Source organism: Dermacentor andersoni, chromosome 3, assembly GCF_023375885.2.
Source record: "Dermacentor andersoni chromosome 3, qqDerAnde1_hic_scaffold, whole genome shotgun sequence".
In the NCBI taxonomy this organism is placed as follows: Eukaryota; Metazoa; Arthropoda; class Arachnida; order Ixodida; family Ixodidae; genus Dermacentor; species Dermacentor andersoni.
The window spans coordinates 203,858,558-203,885,904 of record NC_092816.1 but is presented as its reverse complement, the minus strand read 5'-3'; the positions used below and the strand labels follow the sequence as shown (position 1 = coordinate 203,885,904).

Genomic DNA, 27,347 nt, shown 5'->3' with positions numbered 1-27,347 from the left:
TCCCATATTGTGCAAACTGACATCACCTTATGCTTGCAAATTTCCTAATGTCACCACGTCACTGACTTCTCTGCTGCCCTCGACTGCGTTTCCCTCCCCTTGGCCCCCCTTCTCTAACTCTATAGACCACTGGTTACCCAACTTATGCATTGCATGGCCTGCCCAGTATTCATTTATTCCTCTTAATATAGACTGGAATATCAGCTACACCTGTTTGCTCTCTAATCCACAACACTTTCTTGCTCTGTGTTAACATTAAGGATAACATTTTCTGTTTCATCACTTGCTGCATGGTCCTTCACTTCTCAAGTTTCTTTGTTCACCTACAAAATTCTGATCCATATGATAGCACCGGTAGAATGCAATGCTTTTACACATTTCAAGGATAGCAGTAAACTGCCAGTCATGACTTCCTAATGCCCTATTGTATGCTCTCCATCCCACTTCTATTGTAAATTTCTTTCTCAAGACCAAGGTCCCCTATTAGTAACTGGCCTAGATTAAAAAATAGTCTGACACACATTACAGACGCTAACAGCCAATTATGAATTCTTGTTCTCTTGCCAGGCTACTGAGCATTACCTAGCACTAGACGTACTGATATCGATACCCAGCACCCCCACTGCAGTGATGGTGCACCAGAAAAACTACCAGAAAGAGTAAATAAAAGATTTCTTTATTTAATGAGCTTGTTCCCAGGATGAAAGGCAACCCTCAAATGAGAACGACAGTGGCGAGCATGGTCATTAAATTCAAATTTAGTTATATTGCTCAAGTAGGTTTGGTATTTGTGCATGCATATCAAAGGAGGAGGCTATTTTGTATAACACTAATAACTCTGCTTAGCACAATGTAACAGAACGAAATGAAACAGCACACAAGCCCACGGCATGCAAGTCAAAAATGCTTCCTTGCCTGATGGAGTCGAACAGGCGGCCATTACACCATAAGGCCAGAATTACAACTGTTTCTTAACATCACCAGGGAATTAGTGAAGCTAACACATTTCTTCTCTTTTCAAATGTTAAGCGTAGAAGCTTTAGAAAATGGACAGATGTCCTCGTCTTCAGTCCGTGTTTCTCAAGCTGTGCTAAACACTGCAGAAGACATCGTACTAACAGGGCATCAGCTAAACACTTGCAAGGTTCATTTTTCTCTTTTTTAGCTCTCAACAAGTGTCCATGTGGGAATAAGCATTTGGAAGTCCACACACCGAGTTGCAATTTGCCCTAAAGTGCTATTTCCTACTTATTGCAGTGATTTTTTACCATGACGCTGTCAATCTTAGTAAGAGTGCTACAAGAAAGCGCACTACAAAACTGCCCCTCAGTTTATGCAAATCATGTCTGTTGTACTGACACCTGCACAAGCCGTCAGGCAACTCCACTTTCTCATAGCACCGTTCCTTTTTATGTCGCACTCTTTTTTCCATTGTGTACACAGTAACAGTGTGAATCACGAAGGCACAGCTGATTTGCAAAAACTGCTTGAAGCAAATGAGAACAGTACCTCTTTATGAACTGTGGAAAATATTGCAAAATGTGGCAGACAAGGTTCTAAGGTGAAAACATGCTCGTTGCAATGAAACTTAAAGGGACCCTGAAACGCTTTTGACGATTTTCTACAAACGTACTGAATAGTTAGAGTAGGTCCTTCTGATCATTAATTGACACATCTAAGTGCTCTGCGTAAAGCGTGTAATTTATTATAAGGTTTTAAAAATGCACATCGCTGCCGATCGCAGCGCACTGCTCGGCGGAATTTTAAGCCGCCCCTACCCATATGACCGAAATCACCCATATGACGTCAGTGGGGCGAGCTATCCGATTGGCTGACCTGGGCGCGTGATCGATAATTTTTCCAACTTTATGGTAAACAAATGATCTTCGTAATAGTTGGAATGCTAGTTAATTTGTTTTTATAAAAAGAAAGTAGCATAAAGAGAATGCACAAGAACAATTTTTCAGTACACTTAGGCACTTCCGGCACACAGCAAGTGTCGTCTGCTTGTGTTACAACGTGCTCCATTTTGACGAGAGCTCCGCGGTCAGAGTTGGTCTCAGTCTTTTCGCGAGCACTATGATTCGACTTTGTTGCCTTGTGGACTGCAAACGTAGCGACTGGCAATAAGTCAAGCTGCGACATCGTGTTCCTCTGCAAGGCAGCGTACGAGCGAACTAGCTGCTGCGCATCGGACTGCCGCCATACGATCGGCGCCAGGATTTGCGCGTTTGTGGCCGTCACTTTACACCGGAAGATTACTAACGCAATAGCGTTTCGCGAGTCCCGTATTAGGGCAAACATAAGCGCAAGGGGACAGGGTCTGGCCGCTTGACTGTGCCGTAACGGGATGAGCCGAGATGAGCTGAAGGGCAAATGTGAATGGTCTGCACGGTGCAGCCACCTGGTGGCATAGAGCTCAACCATACACAGTAGCAGCAACGAAGCGTATTCTTCTTTGCTGCTGGTGCGTATTTTTCGCAGGAGTGTAATCATCAACACATTGTTTTTATAAATGTTTAAAATGTTTTACACTTGGTTAGAGCAATATTAGCGCTTTGTTTGGCTGGTTAAGCGCTGCGCCAACAAGTGTCTGGACCGTGCAGACCGATCGGGCCACTCACGTACGTCTACGCCAAAGTTCCTTCATCAGCTTGAGTTTATGCCTCCAGTCATTTGCCGAAATCACCAGCTTGCCTGTGGTTAACGGAATACCAGACACGTTCGGCGCTACGACCGAATGCTCGCAACGCACGCTGCTTCGATAGCTCTCGCTTGGGGTCGACAGCCAAGCGGCTAGCGGAGAGGTTTCGCGCGGGCGGGCTCCAAAACAACCGGAAGTGGACGATGTGACGTCGCATCGTGACGCGGGACCAGTGAAGGCGGAGCTTAGCCCCGCTCGCTCGGCGAACGAGTTGAGGAGGAAAAGCGTGGCTGGGCAGGAGGGTAACTTCTAATCGCTTGTAGCTCCATTAATGCGTAACGCTTCACTTAAATTGTGGTGCGAATGTTCTACTTAAGCTGTACCCTACGCGTCTACAAAATTTGTCCGAACCGTTTCAGGGGCCCTTTAAATAATCGTACTCACAAAAATGCCCAAAGTCAGTCAGATGACCACTGACTGTCTCTCAGACAAGTTACAGTACAGTAGAACCTCATTAAAAGGACTGAGAACCGATTTTGAAGGACCCAGTTTTTGATGGCACAACAAAACTCATCCTCAGTAGCCTCAAAAGCACACAGAAATTTTGTAAGCAGAATTATTCTATCTGAGCAATCTCTAAGAAAAAATAGGATCCTTTATGCCAGCAACAAAAACAAGTGAGAGCGACACCCATAGGCCATTTTGCTGATTGGGAAAGCAGAACGATGGGTGAGTACCGCAGGAGTGAGTGCAACTTTCATTAACTATATGCATTTTGACTTTTTCACCTGTTCCAAAAATAAAATGCTACTGTAACACATTGCTGCATCTGTGGCTGCTGCAAATCCTAGTGCCAGCTAGTGGCAATGTGGTGCCCTCTTCTGGACATGGGCACAAGTTCTCCACACCACCACTAAGACCTCAGAGAACAGGGTACAGCATGCACTATCTGATCTCGGAGGCCACGCACCACTTTTCTACGCGTAACAATTGAAGGTTTAGCTGCGCATTGCAAATAGAACAAAATTTACTGCATTTCAATATTTAAAGAAGGCCGAGGAGCCGCGCATGCTAATACAGGTTCACGTGATAGGGCATTCTGTTATTTGTGGTGGCGTAGAGGGTGCAGCGGTGGCGTAGAGGTAGTGCATCCACCTCGCACGCAAGAGGATCGTGGTTCGAATCCCGGTGCCGCGCAATTTTCCGCTGGATAAAAAAAAAAATCCGCTTGAAAATAAAATTCCATAAACAGGCCTGGCATGCAGCCTGATCCCGGTGACCAGAACCAACAACGCACTCCCTCACAAGAGCAGGATTGGCCACCCTGGTGCACTACTTGGCCACAACCTTCTATATAAATACAACAATCAAACCCCGGCCCTCAGTCCCCAGCAGCTGCAAAGCAACTGACCACGGCGGCGGTCAGACCTTTGATGCAGCAGGGGGTGCTAAGAACTTCTGGGTCTTGACAGGCCGCCATTGGAATGTGAACCTGGCAACGTTTAACGCTAGAATTTTATCTAGTGAGGCGAGTCTAGCAGTGCTATTGGAGGAATTAGAGGGCATTAAATGGGATATAATAGGGCTCAGTGGGGTTAGGAGGACAAAAGAAGCGTATACAGTGCTAGAAAGCGGGTACATCCTGTGCTACTAAGGCTTAGCGGAGAGACGAGAACTAGGAGTTCGATTCCCGATCAATAATGATATAGCTGGTAACTTACAGGAATTCTATAGCATTAATGAGAGGGTGGCAGGTCTTGTTGTGAAACTAAATAAGAGCTACATATTGAAGGTCGTACAGGTCTACGCGCCTACATCAAGTCATGATGACCAGCAAGTCAAAAGCACCTATGAAGACATGGAATTGGCGATGGGTAAACTCGAAACAAAATACACTATACTGATGGGCGACTTCAATGCTAGGATAGGCAAGAAGCAGGCTGGAGACAAGTCAGTGGGGGAATATGACATAGGTTATAAGAATAGCAGGAGAGAGTTGTTAGAGTTTGCAGAATGGAATAATATGCGGATAATGAATACCTTCTTCCACAAGCGGGGTGGCCGAAAGTGAACGTGGAAGAGCCCGAATGGCGAGACTAGAAATGAAATAGACCTTATACTCTGCGCTAACCAGTGGCGTAGCCAGAAATTTCGTTCGGGGGGGGGCTTCACATTGCAACTCGGCCTCCTCCAAAGAGGAAACATTAGGTCGGATGCTCTTATCTAAATACATGTAGAAGCAGAATTCGTTTTTCTCGGCAACCACTGCACCAAATTTGATGAGGTTTGTTGCATTTAAAGAAAAACTTAAATTCTAGTGACTGTTTGTTTAGAATTTTCGATGTCAATATTTTATTGAAAAGTGGCAAAAATCAAAAATGTTCAGAAAACGAAACAATGAAGCTTACAACGCTGTAAATCAGCAATGAAAATTGATATCACAATTCTGTGAATTGCACATAGTAGTACATCTACAGCGGACAAAATTTATATGTTACACATGAGTCTCGAAAAATAAAGTATTATGGAAATACGGCTCTTGCAGAACCCTTGTACATAACATAACCGATTCAAGTAATATACAAATAGACATATCGAATTTGTCCGTTTTGAATGGTGTAATGGGTGCCGTTTACAGAACCGCGATATATATTCTTGATGCAGAGCTATTATTTGTAAACTTCGTGCTTCTATCTTTTTCGAAGTTGCGAATTTTTCAAAATATTTTAAACAAAGTTAGGGCCCTAAATCGAAATTACGCTTCCAACAGACACTAGAATTCAACTTACTCTCTCAAATGCAACAAATTTCATTAAAAGCGATTCAGGAGTTATCTCAGAAAAGCGTTTCTGCGTTTTACATGTATCTGAATAGGCCGCGTCAGAGTTGGGCCCGAGCTAAAGCTTCCTTTGAAACAATTTGCCTAGGGATCAAATACAAGAATAATAACTGCATTGCTATTGCCAAAGATGCTGCAAACGAATTCTTGAACGCTACGCACTGTCAATACAAGTAAAATATGTATTTTTTATAAAATATTATTGGCCTTGAGCTCCACCACTGGAAAAGCTGGCGCCACCGTCGACGTGACGTGCTAGGAGGGATCACGTGGACGTTGCGGCCGCGTCGGCTGCTTTGGGAGCACTGAAGCGAGCTGAAAAAAAGTTTAAATTCCCTCGTACGCTGCGGTCCTCATTTAGTGGTGAGATTTTCCCGCTTCGAGTGTCTCCTTTACAACGCTTGAAAGCACTTCAATAGGTAGTGGCTGCCTTTGAAGGCGCGCAACATGGTTAACTACTGCTCAGTGCCGCAGGGCCGAACACACGTAACGGAGGCCGGTGTCAGCCTTATTCACATGTAGCCGCAGGACAAGAAGCTGCGTGAAGCTTGGCTCGCAAAAAATAAAACTGGCAAACAGTCATCGGCTACAGCTCAGGTAAGCAGCAAGCACAGACGCGCAGAAGATTTCTGCTACGGCGCCCCGGTCTGCAATGTTCTGAAAACACGCACTGAGACGCTCGCCCAAGTCCGCTGCCCAACTAATGTCATGACAGTTTGGTCTATGAACTTGTCGATGCTATAGATACTGGCAAGTTGAGTGGAGTGGAAAGGCAGCGGTAAGAAGCACATTAAAAAAAAGCATGGCATATGGTCATTTTTGTGTTATGAAATAATGCATGCACTGGATTACAAAAAAGGAGCAGCGGGAAATTGCACGCTGAGACCACCGATAAACATACAGTGCGACGCAACTCGAGAGAGAGAAAAAACTTTATTTTCATGTTCGGTGGTAACGTGGAAAGGCCCTCAGTCCAGAGCCTCGCTTGCGGCATTCTTCAATGCAGCACTGATAAACGCCGCAAGGTACCGTTGGTCGTCGGCGCTGGCTGCTTCTGTCAGCCACCCGGCATGGGGTTTAGGGGAAAGATTTGTTGGGGCAGGAAGGGGAGGTGGAGGTGGTCCACAGGACCAGAGGATATGGGATGTGTTCGGGTGTTCGCCACAGTATCGGCAGGGTGGGGGATCTTCAGGTAAGAGGCCGCGGATGAGGTGCATTCTCGCTGGTGTAGGGAGTGTTTCAGTCTGGGCCTGACGAATCAGTACACCTTGTTCACGGGTGAGCACTTTGCTCAGCTTGGGGAAATTGCGTCTTGCATATGGCCGCAGAAGCAGGGGAGCCCACCTTTTCGTCTGGGCTGGTCGCGGAATGCAGGGTGCCTGGTTCAAAGTCTCGCAGGCGAGCTGATTAGCTCTTTCATTTCCCGGCAGTCCGTCATGACCAGGTATCCAGATGATTTCCAGAGGACTCTGAAGGTGCTCTTGAATAAATGTCGAAGTGTGGGCAGGGAGATCGTTGTGCAACAATTTCCTGCAAGCCGCCATGGAGTCGGTAAATATGATTCTTGGGTAGGCTGAGTTACTAAGGGGCATGTGTTTGATCGCAGTTGCGATGGCTGTCAGTTCCGCTAAGGTCGGATCTGTCTCTGGGAGTAACTCAGTATGTAGAGTTTGGAGGTTGTTATTCACGACTGCTATAGCGGAGCCCCGTGCACCAACGCTAGCATCAGCGTACAAGTATATGCCGTCAGGGTGTCTTGCCGTGTACCTCTTGAAGTAGGCAACTCGCTGTCGTCGCCTCTCCTTGCCTCGTTCTGGATTCATGTGGCGTGGCAGTGGAGCTATAGTTAGAAGTTCGCGTTGTTTAGGGGGTAGTGGGTGCGTGCTCAGAAGGGGCGCAGCTTCAGGATGATGGCCGATGCTGTGGAGGATGTGCGTACCTTGACACGTGCGCTGCAAACGCAGTTCTTAGGAACGACGATGAATGCTGACTAGTTCCTCCACCGTGTTATGGCAACCGATGTCAAGTAGGAGCTTAGTGCTGGCACTAAACGGGATGCCGATGGCCAGCTTTGTCGCCTTCCTGATGAGCGCATCAAGGCGATTGATATCTTGCTTGCGGAGATTGGTATAGGGCAGGTGATAGCGCAGGCGCGACATAATTAGTGCGTTTCTTAGTTGAAGCATATCCGCCTCTTTCACTCCATTTGCTCGGTTGGAGACCCTACGCATCATGTGCAGCACCTGTTCTCCTTGTCTGAGCAGGTGATGCACCGTCGCAGCGGGACCTCCATCTTTCTGGTTATGGAGACCGAGTACCTTAATACATTTTGGTTGGGAAATCAGCACGCCTTCGTTTACAATTTGTATGGTGGGCGGTCTCCATCTTTTGTGATGGACCAGCAGCAACTCAGATTTTTCCGGCGCACATCTAAGGCCAATAGTTTGAGCAGCCTCATGCACCCTTTTCATAGCCTGTTGGAGAGTTTCTTGGATATGACCTGGCGAACCCGTGTTGATCCAGATGGTGATATCATCTGCGTAGATCGCATATTTGATGTCGGGGATGTCTCGTAGCGCTCTATGGACTACGCACATGGCAAGATTAAAGAGAGTGGGCGAGATCACGGAACCCTGCGGGATACCTCTCTGCGGATGGGGATACTGTTGTGAGGTGATGTCGCCTACTCGTAGCGTGTACGTGCGACTCCGTAAGAAGTCCCTAATATAGTTATAAAGCTTGGTTCCGCAGCCAGTAGCTTCGAGCTCTTGCAGCATAGCATCGTGGTTAACATAGTCAAAAGCTTTCTTGAGGTCTATGGCAAGAATAGCTTTAAGTTGAGCGCTGCTTGTTTCCTTCGTGATTTCTTCGTGTAGCTGCAGCAGAACGTCTTGAGTAGATAAGTGATGTCTGTATCCAATCAAATTATGGGGTAGGTGTTGTGATTGCTCAAGGTGAATTAGAAGTCTGTTAAGCACGATGCGCTCCATTAGCTTGCCGACGCATGACGTTAGCGATATTGGACGCAGATTCGCTATGGCTTGGGGCTTGCCAGGCTTCGGAATGAAAATGATGCTGGCTGTCTTCCACTCTTCTGGCAAGCTGCCCGTGTCCCACACATTGTTAATTTGCTGAAGTAAGAATGCATGATCGGCTTCTGTAAGGTTGCGGAGCTGTGTTGTCGTAATTTGGTCTGGTCCTGGCGCTTTATTCGGCTTTGCTTCAGCTAAGGCACGCTGTAGTTCCGCTAATGTGATTGGGCCGGTGAGACCCTCATTTTCTGGCTCTGCGCTTTTGTAGTCGGCATACTGTGGTTGCACTGGATCCGCAATGTGTGTTGTTATAAGCTCGTTGAATAGGTCATCGGTATGCTCAAATGTTTCGAGCAGCTTTCGGAGCTTATGGGACGTTTCAGTCTTTGTCTGGGTTGGGTCAATGAGTGATCGGATGAGATTCCACGTGGAGCTCATATTCAATGTGTCATTGAGCTTGTTGCACGTATCGTACCACTGCTCACGAGTGAGATGTTCAGTGTAGTGGACGATCTGCTCGTTGAGCGTGTTGATGCGTGAGCGTAGTTTTCGATTGAGCTTATTTCTTTTCCATCTCTTAATGAGGGCATGTCGTGCCTCCCAGAGATGAAGAAGGTGCCTGTCCGTGCTTGGTTGCTCCCACTTCTCTATTATTTCCTTCGTGCGTGATTGGATTCGTTCCCTGACCATCTCTACCCAATCTTTCAAGTGCATGTTTTGGAAGTCTCCTACATGTGTCTTTCGGAACTCATTCCAATCCGTCAGGCGATGCCTGCGCTGGCGTTTTGGGAATCCTTTGATTTGTAGAGACATCTGTATGACAGTGTGGTCACTCGTTAAAGTATCGTGCGTGTTAACCCATTGCGCTGACAGTCGTCCTTTAATGAAGGCGAGATCAGGCGTGGTATCTCTTTCTACGGAGTTTCCGTGCCGCGTCGGGGAGTCGGTCTCGTTAAGGAGAGTTAGCTGGGCCTGTTGCATATGGTATAGTAGTGCGGATCCTTTGGAGGAGTTTTTTGTGTATCCCCATGAAGTGTGTGGCGCGTTGAAGTCGCCTGCTGTTAGATGATCAAAATACTTCGTTGGCCGCAGATTCGCAACCTCCTTGAAGAAGTCTACTTTCTGTTTTGGCGGGCTATAAACATTTGTGATGAATAAGTGTGGCTGTGCCTTGCTCTTGACAATTTTAGTTGGAAAGACACGTACAGTGAGGCTCTGTTCCGTGCTGTGGACAACATTTGCCGCTATATCTTTACGAATAAAAATGGCCAATGCAGAATTATGTCTATACGCTGTATAGCCTGCAAGATGAGGTGTTTGGTTAGTTTCCTGGAGTAGGAGAATGTCGGGTCGACGATCTTGAGCGGCAATGTACTGCGTGAGAAGGCCCCGTTTTCGAGCAATCCCTCTACAGTTCCACTGCCACACCACCAGATTAGTCGCCATTGTTCTACTGATGATTTTGCGGAGCGCCCGCTGTAGGGTAAGGAGTGGGTCGTGTTACGCTGGTAGATCGACGTGCTCTGGGTCGTTCGCGCTCTTCCTGGCGCGGTAATGCGGCCATCGCAGCCTGCACTTGTGTGGAGACCATCGCCTCTGCCTGGCTCCTGAGGAGCTCGTTGAACAGGGAGCGCATTTGGCTCATTATTTGTTGAGTGTATGTTTTTAGCGCCTCCTCAACTTGAGCAGCAACCTGTTGAGCTATCTTGGCCTCTAGACTGGTTTCCATTTCTTTCATTTCGTCCCTTAGTTGCTTAAAATCTGCTTCAAGGTGTTGTAGGGCTGTTGTGTGGTATCTTGCCTTTTTCATTGCCGGTTGCAATGACGCTGGTTCTGCTTCCTGTGCTAAGGGTTGCTCTATATCACCCAATGGTGTAACTTCAGGTGCGTGTGCCTCTGCTTGCATGTCCATGCCTTCGGTAGGCTCTAGTGATTGTGACGATAGTGTTGACATTTCATTAGGTCTGCGGGTTTGAAGTAGAGCGTTCTTATAATCTTTGGCTACTTTTTGAGCTCGTGTTTGAACTTGAGATGCATAGGTCACGGGGGGAAAAGGGGAGGTGCCGGGTGACTGACTCACGTTTCGCTGGTTTGCGGGTTGCTGGTCTTGTTGACCTCGGGAATGGTTGTGATCCGGAGACTGGCTGCCACCTCCGAGCCGGTTGCAGTTCCCGGACTGGCCGCCGCTCCCGGACTGGCCACTGCTGCCGGACTGGCTTTGGTCCCCGAAGTGGTCCCGGCCTCTGGAATGGCCGCGTCCCCTAGATAGGCTGCGGCCCCTGGATCGGCTCCTGCCTCTGGAGCGGCTGCGGCCCCTGGACTGTTGACGGCTTCTGGAGCTACTTCTGTCTCTCGATGTGTTGTCGGAGTTGCGTTTTGGCTTGGGCTTCGCCTTGCGATCGTGACTGTTTTCATTTGCTTGTCGTCCTTTCGTTGTTTCAAACGCTTCAGGTAGGCCGCTTCTCTGACCGCTTTATCAGCGGCTCGTCGCACTTCACAAGTTGGGTCATCTGCCTTGTGGTCCTTGCCACAATTAGGGCAGCCTGGTTTGCAGTCATGATCCCCTACAGGATCTCCGACAGACTTTCCACATGTTCTGCACCTTTGTTTTCCATTGTCGCGACAAACGTCTGATCGGTGTCCTATAGCAAAGCATGTTGAGCAAAATTGCGCCTTGGGTCGGTGAGGGACGCAGCGGTATACACCTCCGCCGAAGATGACCTGGCGAGGTACATGTGAGCCCTTGAAAGTTATGATTGCAGAGGCTGTTCTACCCATCATACGAGCCGCAATAATCTCATAATTTGGGGCTCGGAGTTCACGCATCAATTCTTCGGTTGGGGTGTTCAGTTCCACGTTGTGAATCACACCTCTGCACGAGTTATGGGGTGAAGCGATATAGATATGGACAGGGTAAGTTTTGCCATTAAGAGTGGTTTCATTAATGTGCTGGAGTTTTTCTGTCGCCGAGGGGTCATCACTGGTTATTATAGCCAAGTTCTTCTCTTTTTTGATGTCTACTGTAGCGGTGCGAGCCTCTGCAGCAGTCAGAGCTGCTGAGACGCTTAGCGCATCGTGAAGCGTTTGTGGGCTCCACTGAGGTAGGAAAAGGCCAGTTGGCGGACGCAAAATGAGCGTTGCAACGTGCTGCGTACCTTGGGAACGTTTTGATACTCGAGTGGTCCATCCATCAGTGTCGGTGACGAATTTCGGGGCCATTGCTGCTGAAGGAGTGCGGGCCGTTGGCGTACTTGACGGTAGGCCTACTCCCCTAGCCGTTAGGGCTAGCTGAGCGCCCTGCCAGGTCCGTGACAAAAGCACAGAAACTCACAGTACGTTGGTCCGATCACAGCAGAAGTTGGCCAAAATGTTCGGATGATGTTCTAGAGGAGCCGAGCCATGTCTGAGGACTGGTCCTTGTCGAATAAGTTGGCATTCGGGTCTTTCCTGTGGAGCGATGCGAAGGCACGTATGCTCGGACAGGAGCGACGCTTGCGTCCTCTCACGCAACTCGAGAAATAATATTGAAACATCCAAGAATTTAGAAGAAAAAAAAAAAAGACTGAATCGTCGCGACGAAGTCTCTACAATGTAGTTATTTTTGAACAGCTCTGATAGCACCCACGCAACAATGGTTGCTTGTATACTGTCAAATGCTCATATTCTGCAGCCTAAAGTTGATGGCACGGTGCGAAAACGCGCGCGGAGAAAGCAAAACAGTGCGCGGACAAGCATCCAGACGCGTCGGTCGCTGGGAATCTACGCGATCGCTGCATTGAGGCTTCGTTCTATTACGCTCCATTTAGTTATACAAACACTATAAGAACATATTTCACATAGCTTGCTCTCAGCGTTTACCTACCTTTCACGCAAGAAGCCGGTTCGGGAGGCTCCATCGCGGCGACCGCGCACAGTGGCGTTCACTGTACATATTCGGTAAAGAGATAGCGTCTCCAAACGATTGTGTGCCTTCAGTTTGCCCAAGATTACTATTTAGACAGTAAAAAACTTCTCTCGTTTCGAAAGTACTTACAGAAATGTCCAGGAGAGCTCGCGCGTGGCGTTTTCAGTGAGCGCTGACAGCAAAACCTATGAGGAGTGCGCCGCGTGATCCCTCATACTACGCCAGCGAGGCGCTTCCGCTAGATGGCGACTCCGTAACTCCTCGCCGCCAATACTCGTATGTACCAAAAATTGAGCCCAACATAACTGATGTCAATGCTTCCAAGTTTTTTGTCTATTTATTAAGTAAAGAAAATACACGAACTTTAGAACTATGTCAGTTCGAAACAGCAAAGCAGTGCATGCTGCTTATATGAAAAATGTAAAGGCCATGAAATGAACAAGTAGAGGACAAATATGTTAATGAAACTTTGTCATTCAAGATCCTTGTTTACATTCTTGTAAATATGCAACGGCCAGCGAAAAATCTCAATGACGTTGTCATTTGTTCCAATGTATTACGCAGGAGCAGCTGTCACCACCGGTCGTGTATCATGAGTAATTTCACCGAAATTATAGTCGCAACAGAGAGCACGTATAAAAAGCAGAAGTTCTGCAGGATATACGAGGGCAAGTCAAATGAAAGTGAGCCAATGCAAATATATGACAAAGGGGGTACTTTATTTAAAGTAGCCTCCATGAGCATTTAGACATTTGTCTCATTGACTAACGAGTCGCGTAATTCCCATCTCATAAAGCTTCTTGGGTTGTTGCTTCAACACGTCTGCAACTGACTTTCACGTCATCGTCTGAGACGAATCTGGTTCCCTTGAGCTGTTTTTTCGGTTGCCCCAAAATGTGGAAGTCGCAAGGTGACAGGTCTGAGCTGTATAGCGGATGTTGCAGCGTTTCCCGCTTGAACTTTGCCAGTTTTGTATTAACCAAACCAGCCACGTGGGGACGGGCATTGTCGTGGAACAAGACGATTGCATTCATCAATTTTTCACGTAGTTTGTTCTTGATTGCGACACGCAGCCGATCCGGCGTTTCACAATATCGGAAACAATTGATAGTCTCTCAAGATTTAGCAAATTCTATCAGTAATCTCCCCTGACGATCGAAAAATAAAAGTCGACACCTTTCCGGTCGCAATGACGGCCTTTGCTTTCTTTGGGGTGGTGAATTCAAATGTTTCCGTTGTAAGATTTGCAGTCATGTTTCAGGCTCGTAGTAGTGGCATGATGATTCATCTCCGATCACAATTGCAGAGAAATCGTCACCCTTATTGTGATAACGGCAAGATGAGTAAAGGCAGCGCCTAACTTCTCCGTATTCTGGCGGTGGTTCAAAATCTTAGGCATCCATTGCGCACACAAGAGCCGATAACAGAGATGTTGATGAATTATGGCATGAACGGTGATGGTGAGCCGAACCGTGACTGGTGTTCACACGCTCTGCCAAGCCATCAGCTCATCAACCTTCGCAATTTTGTTAGAGGTGATTGCACGATGGCTTTGGCCCGGTCTGGGATTGTCTTTGCAACTTTCACGTCCTTCTTTGAAACGTTTGTTCTAACGCTTCACAGTGGCCAATGAAATGCAATGTTCAATGTACACGGCAGCCATACGATGACTAATTTCTTTTTGGGAAACTCCTTCAGGTGTCAAAAACCTCACGGCACCACGCTGCTCAAGTTCTGGAGCGTCCATTATGTCACGCAACCATGTTCAACCCAGTGTATAAGCGCATTAAAGAACATTTATCCTCACACCTGCGTGTCACTTTTGTAAATGAGAGATGCATGTGTGCTACGCGCAGGCCTTGCACATAATGAACAGAACCATAATTGCGCTGGGTGGGTAGGCTCACTTTCATTCGACTCGCCCTCGTAGATTACAAATGCGAAGATACAATGAATATACAAATGCGAAGATACAGCTTGATAAAGGGCAAAATACATACCACTTGAAACAAAGTTCACTACATGTATGCACAAGCCCTCGCAACAAGATATCTAAACATACGTATAAGTCTCCAATAAATCTACGTGTCTAAGAAAAAGTCACTCTATATAATGGGTCAAACAAGGCAAATAAACATGTTGCGCAATCACAGATTCACAGAATCCTACATCCCTCCCCCATTCCATTCACTCCGCGCAATGTATCGCGTGCGAGGGAAGGCTGTGCGCTTGCTCACTTTTCTCCCTTGCGCATACCAGACTGAGCCACCATCGTCAGCTCATCAATTCCCCCTCACCCCCAACACGCTTTCACTTGCCCATACAGCATGCGGTGCGCGGTCACGATGTTATCGCCCTTGGACTTCATGCGGGACATGAGGGCGACGGCAGGAATGCGCCTAGAGTGTCCATATAATTGCTATCGCAGTAATATAATAAGAGTATCCGGCAGCTGAGGCGACCCATGGCCCATTACTTTCCGCAAAAGAAGTAACAAAATAGAACTTTCACCATGCGACAATTCGCTGCGCCACAACAACATTATTTTTTTTTTCTTGTGGGGCGGGGGCGCCGTAATGAAAAAAAGGAACGCAAAGCATGTTGGTCACAATCGAATGCCTATTTTGGGCAACTAATGTGGCTATTAAAGGAATATCGAAGAAAACACGAGACGCTTGGTCCACCAAGAACCATGCGCATACTGCTCGGTATCCTACACCGGCGAGACAAGACTTTCTGGAGAGGTTGCGCTCAAGCGAACGCAGTGCAATTCGTCGAGTCCCCACAGTGATAGCGGCGAGCAACCATTGTTTCTTTTTCTCGTCTGCTAGCTAGAAAGCGTCCAAAACTCTGCCAGGCGAAAATGCACTCGGCCAGAGAAACCGAACGCGCACCAAAGTGCTCCGCGCAGTGGTCGGGGCAACACGAGAAAAATGCATGCGCTCTATGGGAGCGAGAACAAAAAAATGGAAGAGGCTCAATGTGTCGTCGCGATTAAATGTCAAAGTAGAAAAAATAAATAAGAACGTAGTTACCTTGACTGGCTTTAGTGTCTTCACTGGATGCTTTGGCGCAGGTGAAAAAAAATGTTGATAGTTTTTTATGTGACATGACAGCACGAATGCACCACCACAACGCTTCGTCTCATCGGGCCTCGCTGCGGGCTTTGTCAACTTGTCTGATAGTGTGTTGATTTGGCTTGTCTCGTTGTATAGCCCAATGTACGACTTTGGAAAAGTTAATGAATCTTTGGCGTCAAATATTTATGGGAACATAATTTTCAATTACAGTTCCCCAATTGAAAATCTAAAGCACACGTTTGGAAATGTCAATGCACCTTTCACATCAAAAGTTTTTGAGAACTTTATACCCATGAAGTTTCGGAATTGACATCCACGCGCTCCGTGGATTCCATGATAAGAGTGTAGATTCCGCGGCCTCCGCGAGATGCCGTGGCGAGCCCGTTCGCCATCAAAATGTCCTTGAAACTTTTTGCTCAAATGGGGCTGCTTGCGTTATGTGCCTCCCGGTGCATGGGCGTTGCCGCGAAATCCAGCCCGAGTTCGCAATTTTCTCGGCGAAATGGCTTTTTGAGCGTGAAAAAGACGTTCTAGACAAAATCCAGCATTATTTCCGGCACCGGAGGTTGCTTTGGTCGGCGGTGCATGGACAGCACGAAAAAATTCCGGGCGGGGGCTGAAGCCCTATAAGCCCACCCCCCCTCACCCCCCGGCTACGCCCCTGGCGCTAACCCTGGCATCATACAAGATATGGACATGCTCGGCAAGGTGCACTGCAGTGACTATAAGATGGTAAGAACTCAAATTAGCCTAGACTTAAGGAGGGAATGGAAGAAACTGGTACATAAGAAGCTGATCAATGAGTTAGCGGTAAGAGGGAAAATAGAGGAATTCCGGATCAAGCTACCGAACAGGCATTCGGCTTTAACTCAGGAAGAGGACCTTAGTGTTGAAGCAATGAACGAGAATATTATGGGCATCATTAAGGAGTGTGCAATAGAAGTCGGTGGTAACTCCGTTAGACAGGATACCAGTAAGCTATCGCAGGAGACGAAAGATCTGATTAAGAAACGCCAATGCAAGAAAGCCTCTAACCCTACAGCTAGAACAGAACTGGCAGAACTTTCCAAGTTAACAAGCATAAGACAGCTGACATAAGGAAGTATAATATGGATAGAATTGAACACGCTCTCAGGAACGGAGGAAGCCTAAAAGCAGTGAAGAAACTAGGAATACGCAAGAATCAGATGTATGCGTTAAGCAACAAAGCCGGCAATGTCATCACTAATATAGATGAGATAATTCAAGTGGCTGAGGAGTTCTATAGAAATTTATACAATACCAGTGGCACCCACGAAGATAATGGAAGAGACAATAGTCTAGAGGAATTTCACATCCCACAAGTAACGCCGGAAAAAGTAAAGAAAGCCTTGGGAGCTATGCAAAGGGGGAAAGCAGCTGGGGAGGATCAGGCAAGAGCAGATTTGTTGAAGGATGGTGGGCAAATTGTTCTAGAAAAACTGGCCACCCTGTATACGCAATGCCTCATGACCTCGAGCGTACCGGAATCTTGGAAGAACGCTAACATAATCCTAATCGATTAGAAAGGGGACGCCAAAGACTCGAATAATTATAGACCGATCAGCTTACTGTCCGTTGCCTGCAAAGTATTTACTAAGGTAATCGCAAATAGAATCAGGAACACCTTAGACCTGTCAACCAAAGGCCCGGGCAGGATTCTGTAAAGGCTACTCAACAATAGGCCATATTCACACTATCAATCAGGTGATAGAGAAATGTACGGAATATAACCAACCCTTATATATAGCTTTCATTGATTACGAGAAAGCGTTTGATTCAGTCGAAACCTCAGCAGTCATGGAGGCATTACGGAATGAGCGTGTAGACGAGCCGTATGTAAAAATACTGAAAGATAGCTATAGCGGCTCCATAGCCACCGTAGTCCTCCACAAAGAAAGCAACAAAATCCCTATAAACAAAGGGGTCAGGCAGGGAGATACGATCTCTCCAATGCTATTCACAGCGTGTTTACAGGAGGTATTCAGAGACCTGGTTTGGGAAGAATTGGGGATAAGAGTTAACGAAGAATACCTTAGTAACTTGCGATTCGCTGATGATATTGCCTTGCTTAGTAACTCAGGAGATCAACTGCAATGCATGCTCATTGACCTGGAGAAGCAAAGCCGAAGGGTGGGTCTAAAAATTAATCTGCAGAAAACTAAAGTAACGCTTAACAGTCTCGAAAGGGAACAGCAGCTTACAATAGGTAGTGAGGCACTAGAAGTGGTAAGGGAATACATCTACTTAGGGCACGTAGTGACTGCGGATCCGGATCATGAGACAAATAATCAGAATAAGAATGGGCTGGGGTGCATTTGGCAGGCATTCTCAGATCATGAACAGCAGGTTGCCATTATCTCTCAAAAGAAAAGTATATAACAGCTGTGTCTTACCAGTACTCACCTACGGGGCAGAAACCTGGAGGCTTACGAAAAGTGTTCTACTTAAATTGAGGAAGACGCAACGAGCTATGGAAAGAAGACTGATGGGTGTAACGTTAAGGGATAAGAAAAGAGCAGATTGGGTGAAGGAACAAACGCGAGTTAATGACATCTTAGTAGAAATCAAGAAAAAGAAATGTGCATGGGCAGGACATGTAATGAGGAGGGAAGATAACTGATGGTCATTAAGGGTTACTGACTGGATTCCAAGAGAAGGGAAGTGTAGCAGGGGGCGGCAGAAAGTTAGGTGGGCGGATGAGATTAAGTTGGCAGAGACAACATGGCCACAATTAGCATATGACCGGGATAGTTGGAGAAATATGACAGAGGCCTTTCCCTGCACTGGGCGTAGCCAGGCTGATGATGATGACGATGATTTGTCATGCTTTTGCCAGTGAGGGTGCCAACGGCAATTTTCTGCAATTTGTTTTGAAGAATAAAAAAACATAAATCCTTGTTTAATGAGGAAAACCTAGCTCATTTCGGTCAATATGAGAGACAATGTTTTTACCAGCTCGATTCATGTTCTGAATGGTTGTCCGTGCCTTTAAACGAAACCTGAAGGGACCGGAGAAATATGTTCCAATTAACAGGAGCTCCATTTACCAAAAAATTGTGGAGCACTGTATGCCATACACCCTCTGAACATGGTTAGAACGTCAAGCATAAAGACAAGAATGCAGCAGCAAGTCTGTCTCAAGGTTTCTGTGCAGTTGAAAGCTACTTCATTGGCTAGGGTTCACCAGTTTTGGTTTTGAGGAGGTGCCAGCAATGTATCAAAACAAAAACATTGCTCTTCTGCAGTCGGTAGCCGAATAGCCTAGAGTCATGCAGGGAGAGCCCAAATTAACGAATGGCATTACTGTAACACGTCCGAAATATCAGTTGTCTTTATTTTGGTTGTGTATAAGGCAAATGATGCAAAGCTGTCCAGATCTGTACATGCTATACATTAAAAGTTTTTGTCTGCCTTTTCCACCGCTTTTTAAGGATGGGTGTACCAAAATACATATTCCAGATCCTGCTTCTTTCAATATATATATACATATATATATAACTTGCTTTTTTAGTTCAGTTTACGAGGAGTTAGATGCAGCCTCCTTGATAGCTGCATGCGGTTGGGTGCATTCGGCGTGGGCTGTTATTCCACAGGATGTCGTAGTGCAGTCAACTGCCAAATGTGGAATTTCGCTGGACGACGACGCGCTGTGGGACCGTAGCAGCGATGACGATGGCAGCACTAGTGAAGACGAGTAGTCCAGTGACCATGCCAGCTACTAATAAATTTTCGTTATGGAATGCACCCTCGGGTATGCTCTTTCTTTTTTTCCCTGTCACGCGATATGGAGGGGTCGACTTACATTCGAGTCGACTTACACTCGTGTAAATACGGTATGTGTCGCACACTCCTGTGAGCCATCTCATCGAGATTGCGAGGGGTGTCCTCGATCTCTCCGAGGTGTGCCGGGAACCAGTAGATGGTGTGATGCTGCAGCGGTCCGGATGTATTGACTATTTGTAGTGCTTGTCTTATAACGGCTCCTTTCTGAAAGGCTTTGACGGCCGAGCGTGAATCGCTGTAGAAGTGGGTGTTGGTCAGGTCTGTGCGCGTTTGTGACTTGACCTTGCCTATTGACCATGGTGACAACGAAGGCTTTTTCGGACGGGTACTGTGCCGCGTCTACGAAACAGGCTAGGATCTTCTAATCACGTATTTCGCGCAGGATGAATGATCCGCGTGCCAGCCTTCTGGGTTGATGCTGCACAGGGTTCATGTTCCGTGGGAGTGGGCGAACCGTGTAGGAGCTGCGTGTGTTTGTCGGAACGGTTTGGTATAGACTCTCGATTGCTGTGGTGTCACGACCTAGTTTGGCTAGGATTTCTCTGCCCGGTTTGGTTCCAGAGAGTTGTCAATCGAGCCCGTTCTTGAGCTCCGGCAATTTCTTCAAGTGTAGTGTGTACCCACAGTTGCAGCAGGAGCTCTGTCTCGGTGTTCTTGGGGATTCCCAGTGCTAGTTTGACTAGCTTCCTCAGTTGTACATTTAGTTTGTCCTTCTCCGCTACCTTCCATCTGTGCATGGCCGCCTCGTAGGTGAAGTGGCATAGCGCAAAGGCGTGTGTTAGCTTGAGGAGATTTTCTTCCTTAAGGCCGTGTTGTCTGTTTGCTACACATTGTATGAGATTCATGGCGTTACTCGACTTAGTCATGATCTCCTCCACTGTCGCGGCGTTACAGCCGTTGCTCTCTACGAGCATGCCGAGGACTGTGATTTTGCTGACGTGCGGAATGGTCCCTCCGTCTTTTGTTCTGAGAATAATGGCGTGTGTGCCTCTGATTTCGCTCTTTGGCTTGGGACCACTTCTCGATGGTTTGTAGACGAGGAGCTGCGACTTTGCAGGCGAACATCGCAGGTCTGCAGGAGCGAGGTATTCCTCGATCGCTTGTTGTAGAGCGTTCTCAATTGACCCCAGGCTGCCTCCGGGGATCCAGAGTGTTATGTCATCTGCGTATATGGTGTATTTGACTTTCTCTGTTTGATCCAGTCTCTTGCCTAGGCCGGCTAACGCAAGGTTAAAAAGCGTCGGAGAGATGACAGAGCCTTGCGGGGTGCCCTTGCTGCCTAGTTTGTATTTCTGGGACTTGATTTCGCCTAGACGAAGGGTGGCCGTTCTGTCACTCAGGACTAATTTTGTTTAAGCGTAGAGTCTAGTGCCAAGGTCAAGGTTAGAGATCGTGTCGAGTATGTAGTCATGCGATAAATTATCGAAGACCTTTTCGAGGTCTTGCCTTAGCATTACTCTCGCGTCTCTCGTGTCTGCGTCAATGATCTCATGTTTGAGGAGCTTCATGGCGTCTTGGGTGGATAGCCCAGATCTAAAGCCGATCATCGTTGCGGGATAGATATATTTTTCTTCTAGATGTTTCGAGAGCCTGTCTAGGACCGCGTGCTCGGCTACCTTGCCGACGCAAGACGTCGGTGAGATACGTCGGAGGTTATTGATGTTGGGCACCTTGCCAGGATTTGGGATAGACCTCTGACAATTACATCAATAATATACAGGTTAGCAATGCAGGCAACTCAATCTGCAAGCATGGACAGAGAATAATGGCATTTTGGGAGAACTTCAGAATGGCTTCAGAAAGGTAGGCATCCGGATGATAACTTATTTGTCATGACTCAGTGTATTGAAATATCCAGAACAGAAAGGAGACCGTTACATGTGGCCTTTTTAGGCAAAGCAGGAGTGTATGGCAATGTAGACTACAACATTTTGTGGGATATTCTGGAAGGGGAAAGCTTAGGCGACGATTGTCTACAGCTTTTGAGGGGGATTTACCTAGAAAATACTGTTTGTGTTGAATGGGAAGAAATGAGGGCAAAGTTAATATCAACAAGGGACTGAGGCAGGGGTGTCTTCTATCCCCATTGCTGTTTATTACATACATGGTGGGGATGGAAAGGGCACTAGAGGAAAGTATTTTCAGGTTTAATCTCTTGTACAGACGGATACAGTAGTAGAACAGCAACTTCAAGGGTTTGTTTTATGCTGACGACATTGTGTTGCTAGCTAACAACCAAAGTGATATGCAACATCTGGCTAATATCCGTGCACAGGAAAGCGAGAATTTAGGTCTGAAATTTAGCGTTAACAAATCCAGTGTTACGGTACTTAATGAAAACAGTGAACAGACAGTGCCAATTCAGGGTCAGGAAATACCTCGGGTAAAAGAATATAAATACCTTGGTATATGGATAAACGAAGGCAACAGATATATGGAAACACAGGAAAAAACAATAACAGTAAAGTGGAAGAGAAATGCAGCCATAATGAAGCACAGAGCACTATGGGGATACAACAGGTACGAGGTGCTCTGGGGTATGTGGAAAGGTGTAATGGTTCCAGGACTTTTGGAAATGTGGTTGTTTGCTTGAAATCAGGGGTACAAGCAGGACTCGATGGGAACCAATAATCAGTGGGTCGCCTCGCATTGGGCACTCACGGGAAGACTACAAATGAAGCTGTGCAGGGTGGCATGGGAAGGATAAGCTTTGAATTCTGAAAAGCTTATAGTAAAATTGATTATGATGTCTGTAGTAGAGATTAGTAAGCGGCGATAGGAAGATGGGTGTAAGTAAGGAAATTACAAACAACGGAGGTGTGCAAAAACAAAGCTCAAGCTGGGGTTCAGAAAGTTAGGTTATTGGTATTCATCGTGGTTTCTTTTCCTTTCCTTTTTTTCTCTTTTTAACATAGGTAGGACATTAGGCAATATAATAAGACCTTGGTGGAGCAACCCACCATCCCGTTCCTAAGGGGACGCTCATAGCATCTATCCATCAATCTCGCAATTTCACCCAAGGTGCCGAGAACTTCTCCGTGGCATGTCGGCCCCACCTGCACCTTTTCTGAGTCAAACCTACAGCGTGCAAATGAATCGCTACAGAAGCAGCAGAAAATCAAACTCCACCCACTACCGAGAGGTAAATCAAACACAAAAGGCACGACAGATTGGGTAGCTAAACTCGACCGTTGCCCTTAAAGTTACCCCGCCATCCCCGTCTACAGGATCCTTAATATTTGTCTGCGCATGTTCAAAAAGATATTTTGCATTCACCGCTGCACTGTTCTTGCTCAAATTTTACAGAACGATTGCACTTTCTTGTCTACTTCGTTTAGTATAACACTTGGCATGATTAGTCGCCTGTTTTTTATGTCGCCTAATTTTTGTGTTAAAAAACAGCCGACTAGCAGAGGGTGCTAGAAATCTCTGGGTCCGGACAGGCTGTGAATGGAAACTGACCCTTGCAACGTTTAACACCCGAACCCTCTCGAGTGAGGCTAGCTTAGCAGGACTCTTTAAGGAATTATCAGACATTGTTTGGGACATTATCGGTCTTAGTGAGAATAGAAGAACTGGTGAGACTTACAGATTGCTAAATAATGGCCACGTCCTCTGCTACAGAGGTCTCCCAGATAAGAAGCAATACGGGGTAGTATTCCTAATTCATAAGGACATAACGGGCAACATCGACGAATTCTACAGCATTAACGAGAGGATAGCTGTAGTCGTAATTAAACTTAATGAGAGGTATAGATTAAAGGTAGTACAAGCCTACACTCCAACATCCAGTCACGACGATGAAGAATATCAGCTTTATGAAGATGATGAATGAGCAATGAGAAAATTGCAGACTCGGAATACAATAGTAATGGATGACTTCAATGAAAAAGTAGGGAAAAAGCAGGCGGGTGAACAGGCAATTGGCAACTACAGTGTCGATTCTAGAAACAGTAGAGGAGAGATGCTAGTGGAATTCGCAGAAAGGAATAAGCTGAGAATAATGAACACCTTTTTCAGGAAACGTAGCAACAGAAAGTGGACCTGGAGAAGCCTTAATGGTGAAACAAGAAATGAAATTGATTTTATACTTTCTGCTGATCCCAGCATAGTGCAGGATGTAGAGCTGATAGGTAGGGTAAAGTGCAGCGATCATAGGTTAGGGAGGGATAGGATTCACCTTAATTTGAACAGAGAAAGAGTAAAATTGGTCAAGAAAAAACAGGTCACCTTAGAGGCAGTAAGGGTAAAAGCAGACAAATTTAGGCTGGTACTTGCCAACAAATATGCAGCCTTAGAACAGAGAGATGATGATGATAACATAGAGGTAATTAATGAAACCGTAATGAGGCTGGCTTCAGAGGCAGCAACTGAAGTGGGAGGCAAGGCACCAAGGAAATCAGTAGGCAAGCTCTCCCAAGTAACAAAGGACCTAATAAACAAACGACAAAGTATGAAAGTGTCCAACTCAAGAGATAAGACAGAATTCGCAGAACTGTCAAAACTGATCAACAAAGTGAAAATAAGTGATATTCAAACTTATAATGTGAGAAAGAATGGGGAAGCTGTAAAAAATGGACACAGCCTGAAATCAGTGAGAAAGAAACTTCGCATAGGACAAACCAAGATGTATGTGCTGAACGATAAGCAGGGTAATATCAGCTATCTCGAAAATATAGTAAAAGTAGCGGAAGAATTCTATGCTGACCTGTACAGTACCCAGAGGACTCTGGAGTACTCTATTCAAAACAATAATAAACAATATGCAGAAACTCCTCCTATAACTAGAGATTAGGTCAGAAGGGCCTTGCAAGTCACGAAATGGGGAAAAGCGGCAGAAGAGGATGGAATAACAGTCAATTTAATCAAACAAGGAGAAGACATGATGCTAGGAAAACTGGCGGGTCTCTATAAGAAATGTCTATCGACTGCAAGGGTCCCAGAAAACTGGAAGAATGCAAACATTATACTAATCCACAAAAAAGGAGACGTTAAAGAACTGAAAAATTATAGGGCCGTTAGCTTACTACCAGTATTATATAAAATATTTACCAAAATAATATCCAATAAAATAAGGGCAGCACTGGACTTTAGTCAACCAAGGGAACAGGCTGGCTTCAGGAAAGGATACTCTACAATCGATCACATCCATGTCATTAATCCGGTTATCGAGAAATCCACAGAGTACAATAAGCCTCTCTATATGGCTTTCATAGATTACAAAAAAGCATTTGATTCAGTAGAGATACCAGCAGTCATAGAAGCATTGCGTAATCAAGGAGTACAGACCGCTTACGTAAATACCCTGGAAAATATATACAGATTCCACAGCCACCTTAATTCTACACAAGAAAAGTAGGAAGATACCTATAAAGAAAGGGGTCAGACAAGCAGACACTATCTGTCCAATGCTATTCACTGCACGCTTGGAAGAAGTATTCAAGTTATTAAACTGGGAAGGTTTAGGAGTAAGGATCGACGGCGAATACCTCAGCAACCTTGGGTTTGCCGATGACATTGTTCTATTCAGCAATGCTGCGGAGTTACAAAAAATGATTGAGGACCTTAACAGGGACAATGTAAGAGTGGGGTTGAAGATTAATATGCAGAGGACAACAATAATGATAAATAACCGGGCAAGGGAACAAGAGTTCAAGATCGCAAGTCAGCCTATAGAGTCTGTGAAGGAGTATGTTTAAATAGGTCAACTAATCGCAGGGAATGCTGACCATGAGAAGGAAATTCACAGAAGAATAAAAATGGAAGCTTACTGTTATCATTGAAAAGGAAAGTATACAATCAGTGCATTTTACCGGTGCTGACATATGGGGCAGAGAGTTGGAGACTGACAAAGCTTGAGAACAAGTTAAGGACTGCGCAAAGAGCGATGGAACGAAGAATGCTAGGCATAGCTTTAAGAGACAGAAAGAGAGCGGTTTGGATCAGAGAGCAAATGGGTATAGACGATATTCTAATAGACATGAAGAGAAAAAAATGGTGCTGGGCAGGTCATGTAATGCACAGATTAGATAACTGTTGGACCATTAGGGTGACAGAATGGGTACCAAGAGAAGGGAAGCGCAGCAGAGGACGGCAGAAGACTAGGTGGTATGACATAATTAGGAAATTTGCGGGCGCTAGTTGGAATCGGTTGGCGCAGGGCACGGGTAATAGGAGATCGCAGGGAGAGGCCTTCGTCCTGCAGTACACATAAATAGGCTGATGATGAATCCTGCCAAGTGTTCTACTAAACGAAGTAGACAAGAAAATGTGAGCGTTCTGCAAAATTTGAGCAAGAACAGTGCAGTGGTGAGTGCAAAATCTTTTTTAAACACGCGCAACCAAATATTCTGGACCCTGTACTCATGCCCCCCATTCGGCATGTACATGGTGCACCTGAAGTGTAAGTTGCTATAAACAAGACTATGAGCAAAACGTGAACAAGGTGAATGCAGGAGCCAACGTTTCGACAAGTGGACTTGTCTTCTATAAACAACGTTTACCAAACCAGGCATTGCTTTTTCGCGCCATAACTGTAAATAAACAACTACTCATCACGCTACCAGGCAGTTTGTGTTTATTCGAAGGCGCCCGATCCCGCGAAACGCGCACGCAGAGATTCCTCACCAGCACTCGGACCATCCTCGCACTGCAATCCGCCCACTTCCTACCTCGCAAGAACCCATTCAGGAACTTTGATGCCACGCTTGGTCGAGCAATCGTAGGGCCGTTGCAAACAAGCCGCTACAGGCGCGAAACATATTTGGAGCGTATTATTAATTAGACTAACGTCACCAGCAGGTCATCGTACTCTACGATTGAGTAACAGGTACCGCAGTAGCAACAGCGACAGCTGAAATCGTCGTCGTCTTCGCAGAAAGAAAAACTCGCCGGTCGAAGTTGTTCATTTCGAAAAGACTAAAGAATTTGTCCCGCGAACGTCACGAGTAACCGGAGACGCCGGTACGCAAAGTCGGCAACACGTGCAATTAGCGAGGTCGGTGCCGCATTGTGACGGCGCAGGGAACTTCAACTTGGCGACTCGAGAACCCGCTGTGACACGTCACATCGGTGAAGTGTATGCCAACAAATGCGTGATCTCTGCTCCAAAATAAGGGCAAACTGCGGAAGATTTTACCTGCTTTTGCCGCTTCTTCCAGCTGGTAGAATAGATCCTTGCGAGTGACAAGCTTGGACGTTTGCACTTTGACCGGCAGGTCTTTAAATACTGGAGGTACCTGCAAGAAAATTATGTTTGCGTATGAATACTGACCCCTTCCAGATAACGAATGCGCTCGCGGCAACCCTATAACGGCACCTAGATTTAAACTGCACTAAACTTTATTGCAAGGACTTACTTCCACTCCTGCCATGACCACTACTCACGGGCTGCACTCACGGCGTGGAAAAACATGACGTGCAGCGATGACCATTGCGATGCGGCTGCGGGCGATGCTGGAAACCAGAACTGAGCCTGGTTGGCGCAGCGTCCAAATCCACAACTCGGGTTGTAGATTCGGACACCACGCTCAGTTTTTGTTGTTCATTAAGCATACCATAAAGTGCTGCCCTCTGCAGTTAAAACGCTGCTTTGAGAGGCTATTTTACAAGTCGAATGCGCCGAACGCGATTGCGGGAGATAGAAACCAGTGAAACACGTAGGCTTTTGGACACCATCATGATCATCATCATCTGCCTGTTTTCTGTTCACTGCAGGACACGTGCGTCTAAATCATACAGTCACTATTGGCGGCGAGGAGTTACGGAGTCGCCATCTATCGGAAGCGCCTCGCTGGCGTCAAAACCTATGAGGAGCGCGTGGCGCGCTCCTCATAGGTTTTGCTGTCAGCGCTCACTGAAAACACCACGCGCGAGCTCTCCCGGACATTTCTGTAAGTACTTTCGAAACGAGAGAAGTTTTTTACTGTACAAATAATAATCTTGGGCAAACTGAAAGCACAGAATCGTTTACACACGCTATCTCTTTACCGAATACGTACAGTGAACGCCACTGCGCGCGGTCGCCGCGATGGAGTCTCCCGAA

General features: G+C 46.3%; 1 protein-coding gene across 1 annotated transcript in view; it reads right to left on the bottom strand.

Annotated features, from left to right (window-relative positions):
* The window catches only part of l(3)80Fj (lethal (3) 80Fj), a 378,408-nt gene extending 351,666 nt beyond the window's left edge, over window positions 1-26,742 (bottom strand). The window contains exons 1-2 of the mRNA XM_050172680.3: window positions 26,662-26,742; window positions 26,442-26,541 (exon numbers count right to left, since the gene is read on the bottom strand). Coding sequence (XP_050028637.2) covers window positions 26,442-26,541; window positions 26,662-26,676 — 115 coding nt within the window. The 5' untranslated portion in view covers window positions 26,677-26,742. The remainder of the gene's footprint in view (window positions 1-26,441; window positions 26,542-26,661) is intronic.
* Between the last annotated feature and the right edge of the window lie 605 nt (window positions 26,743-27,347).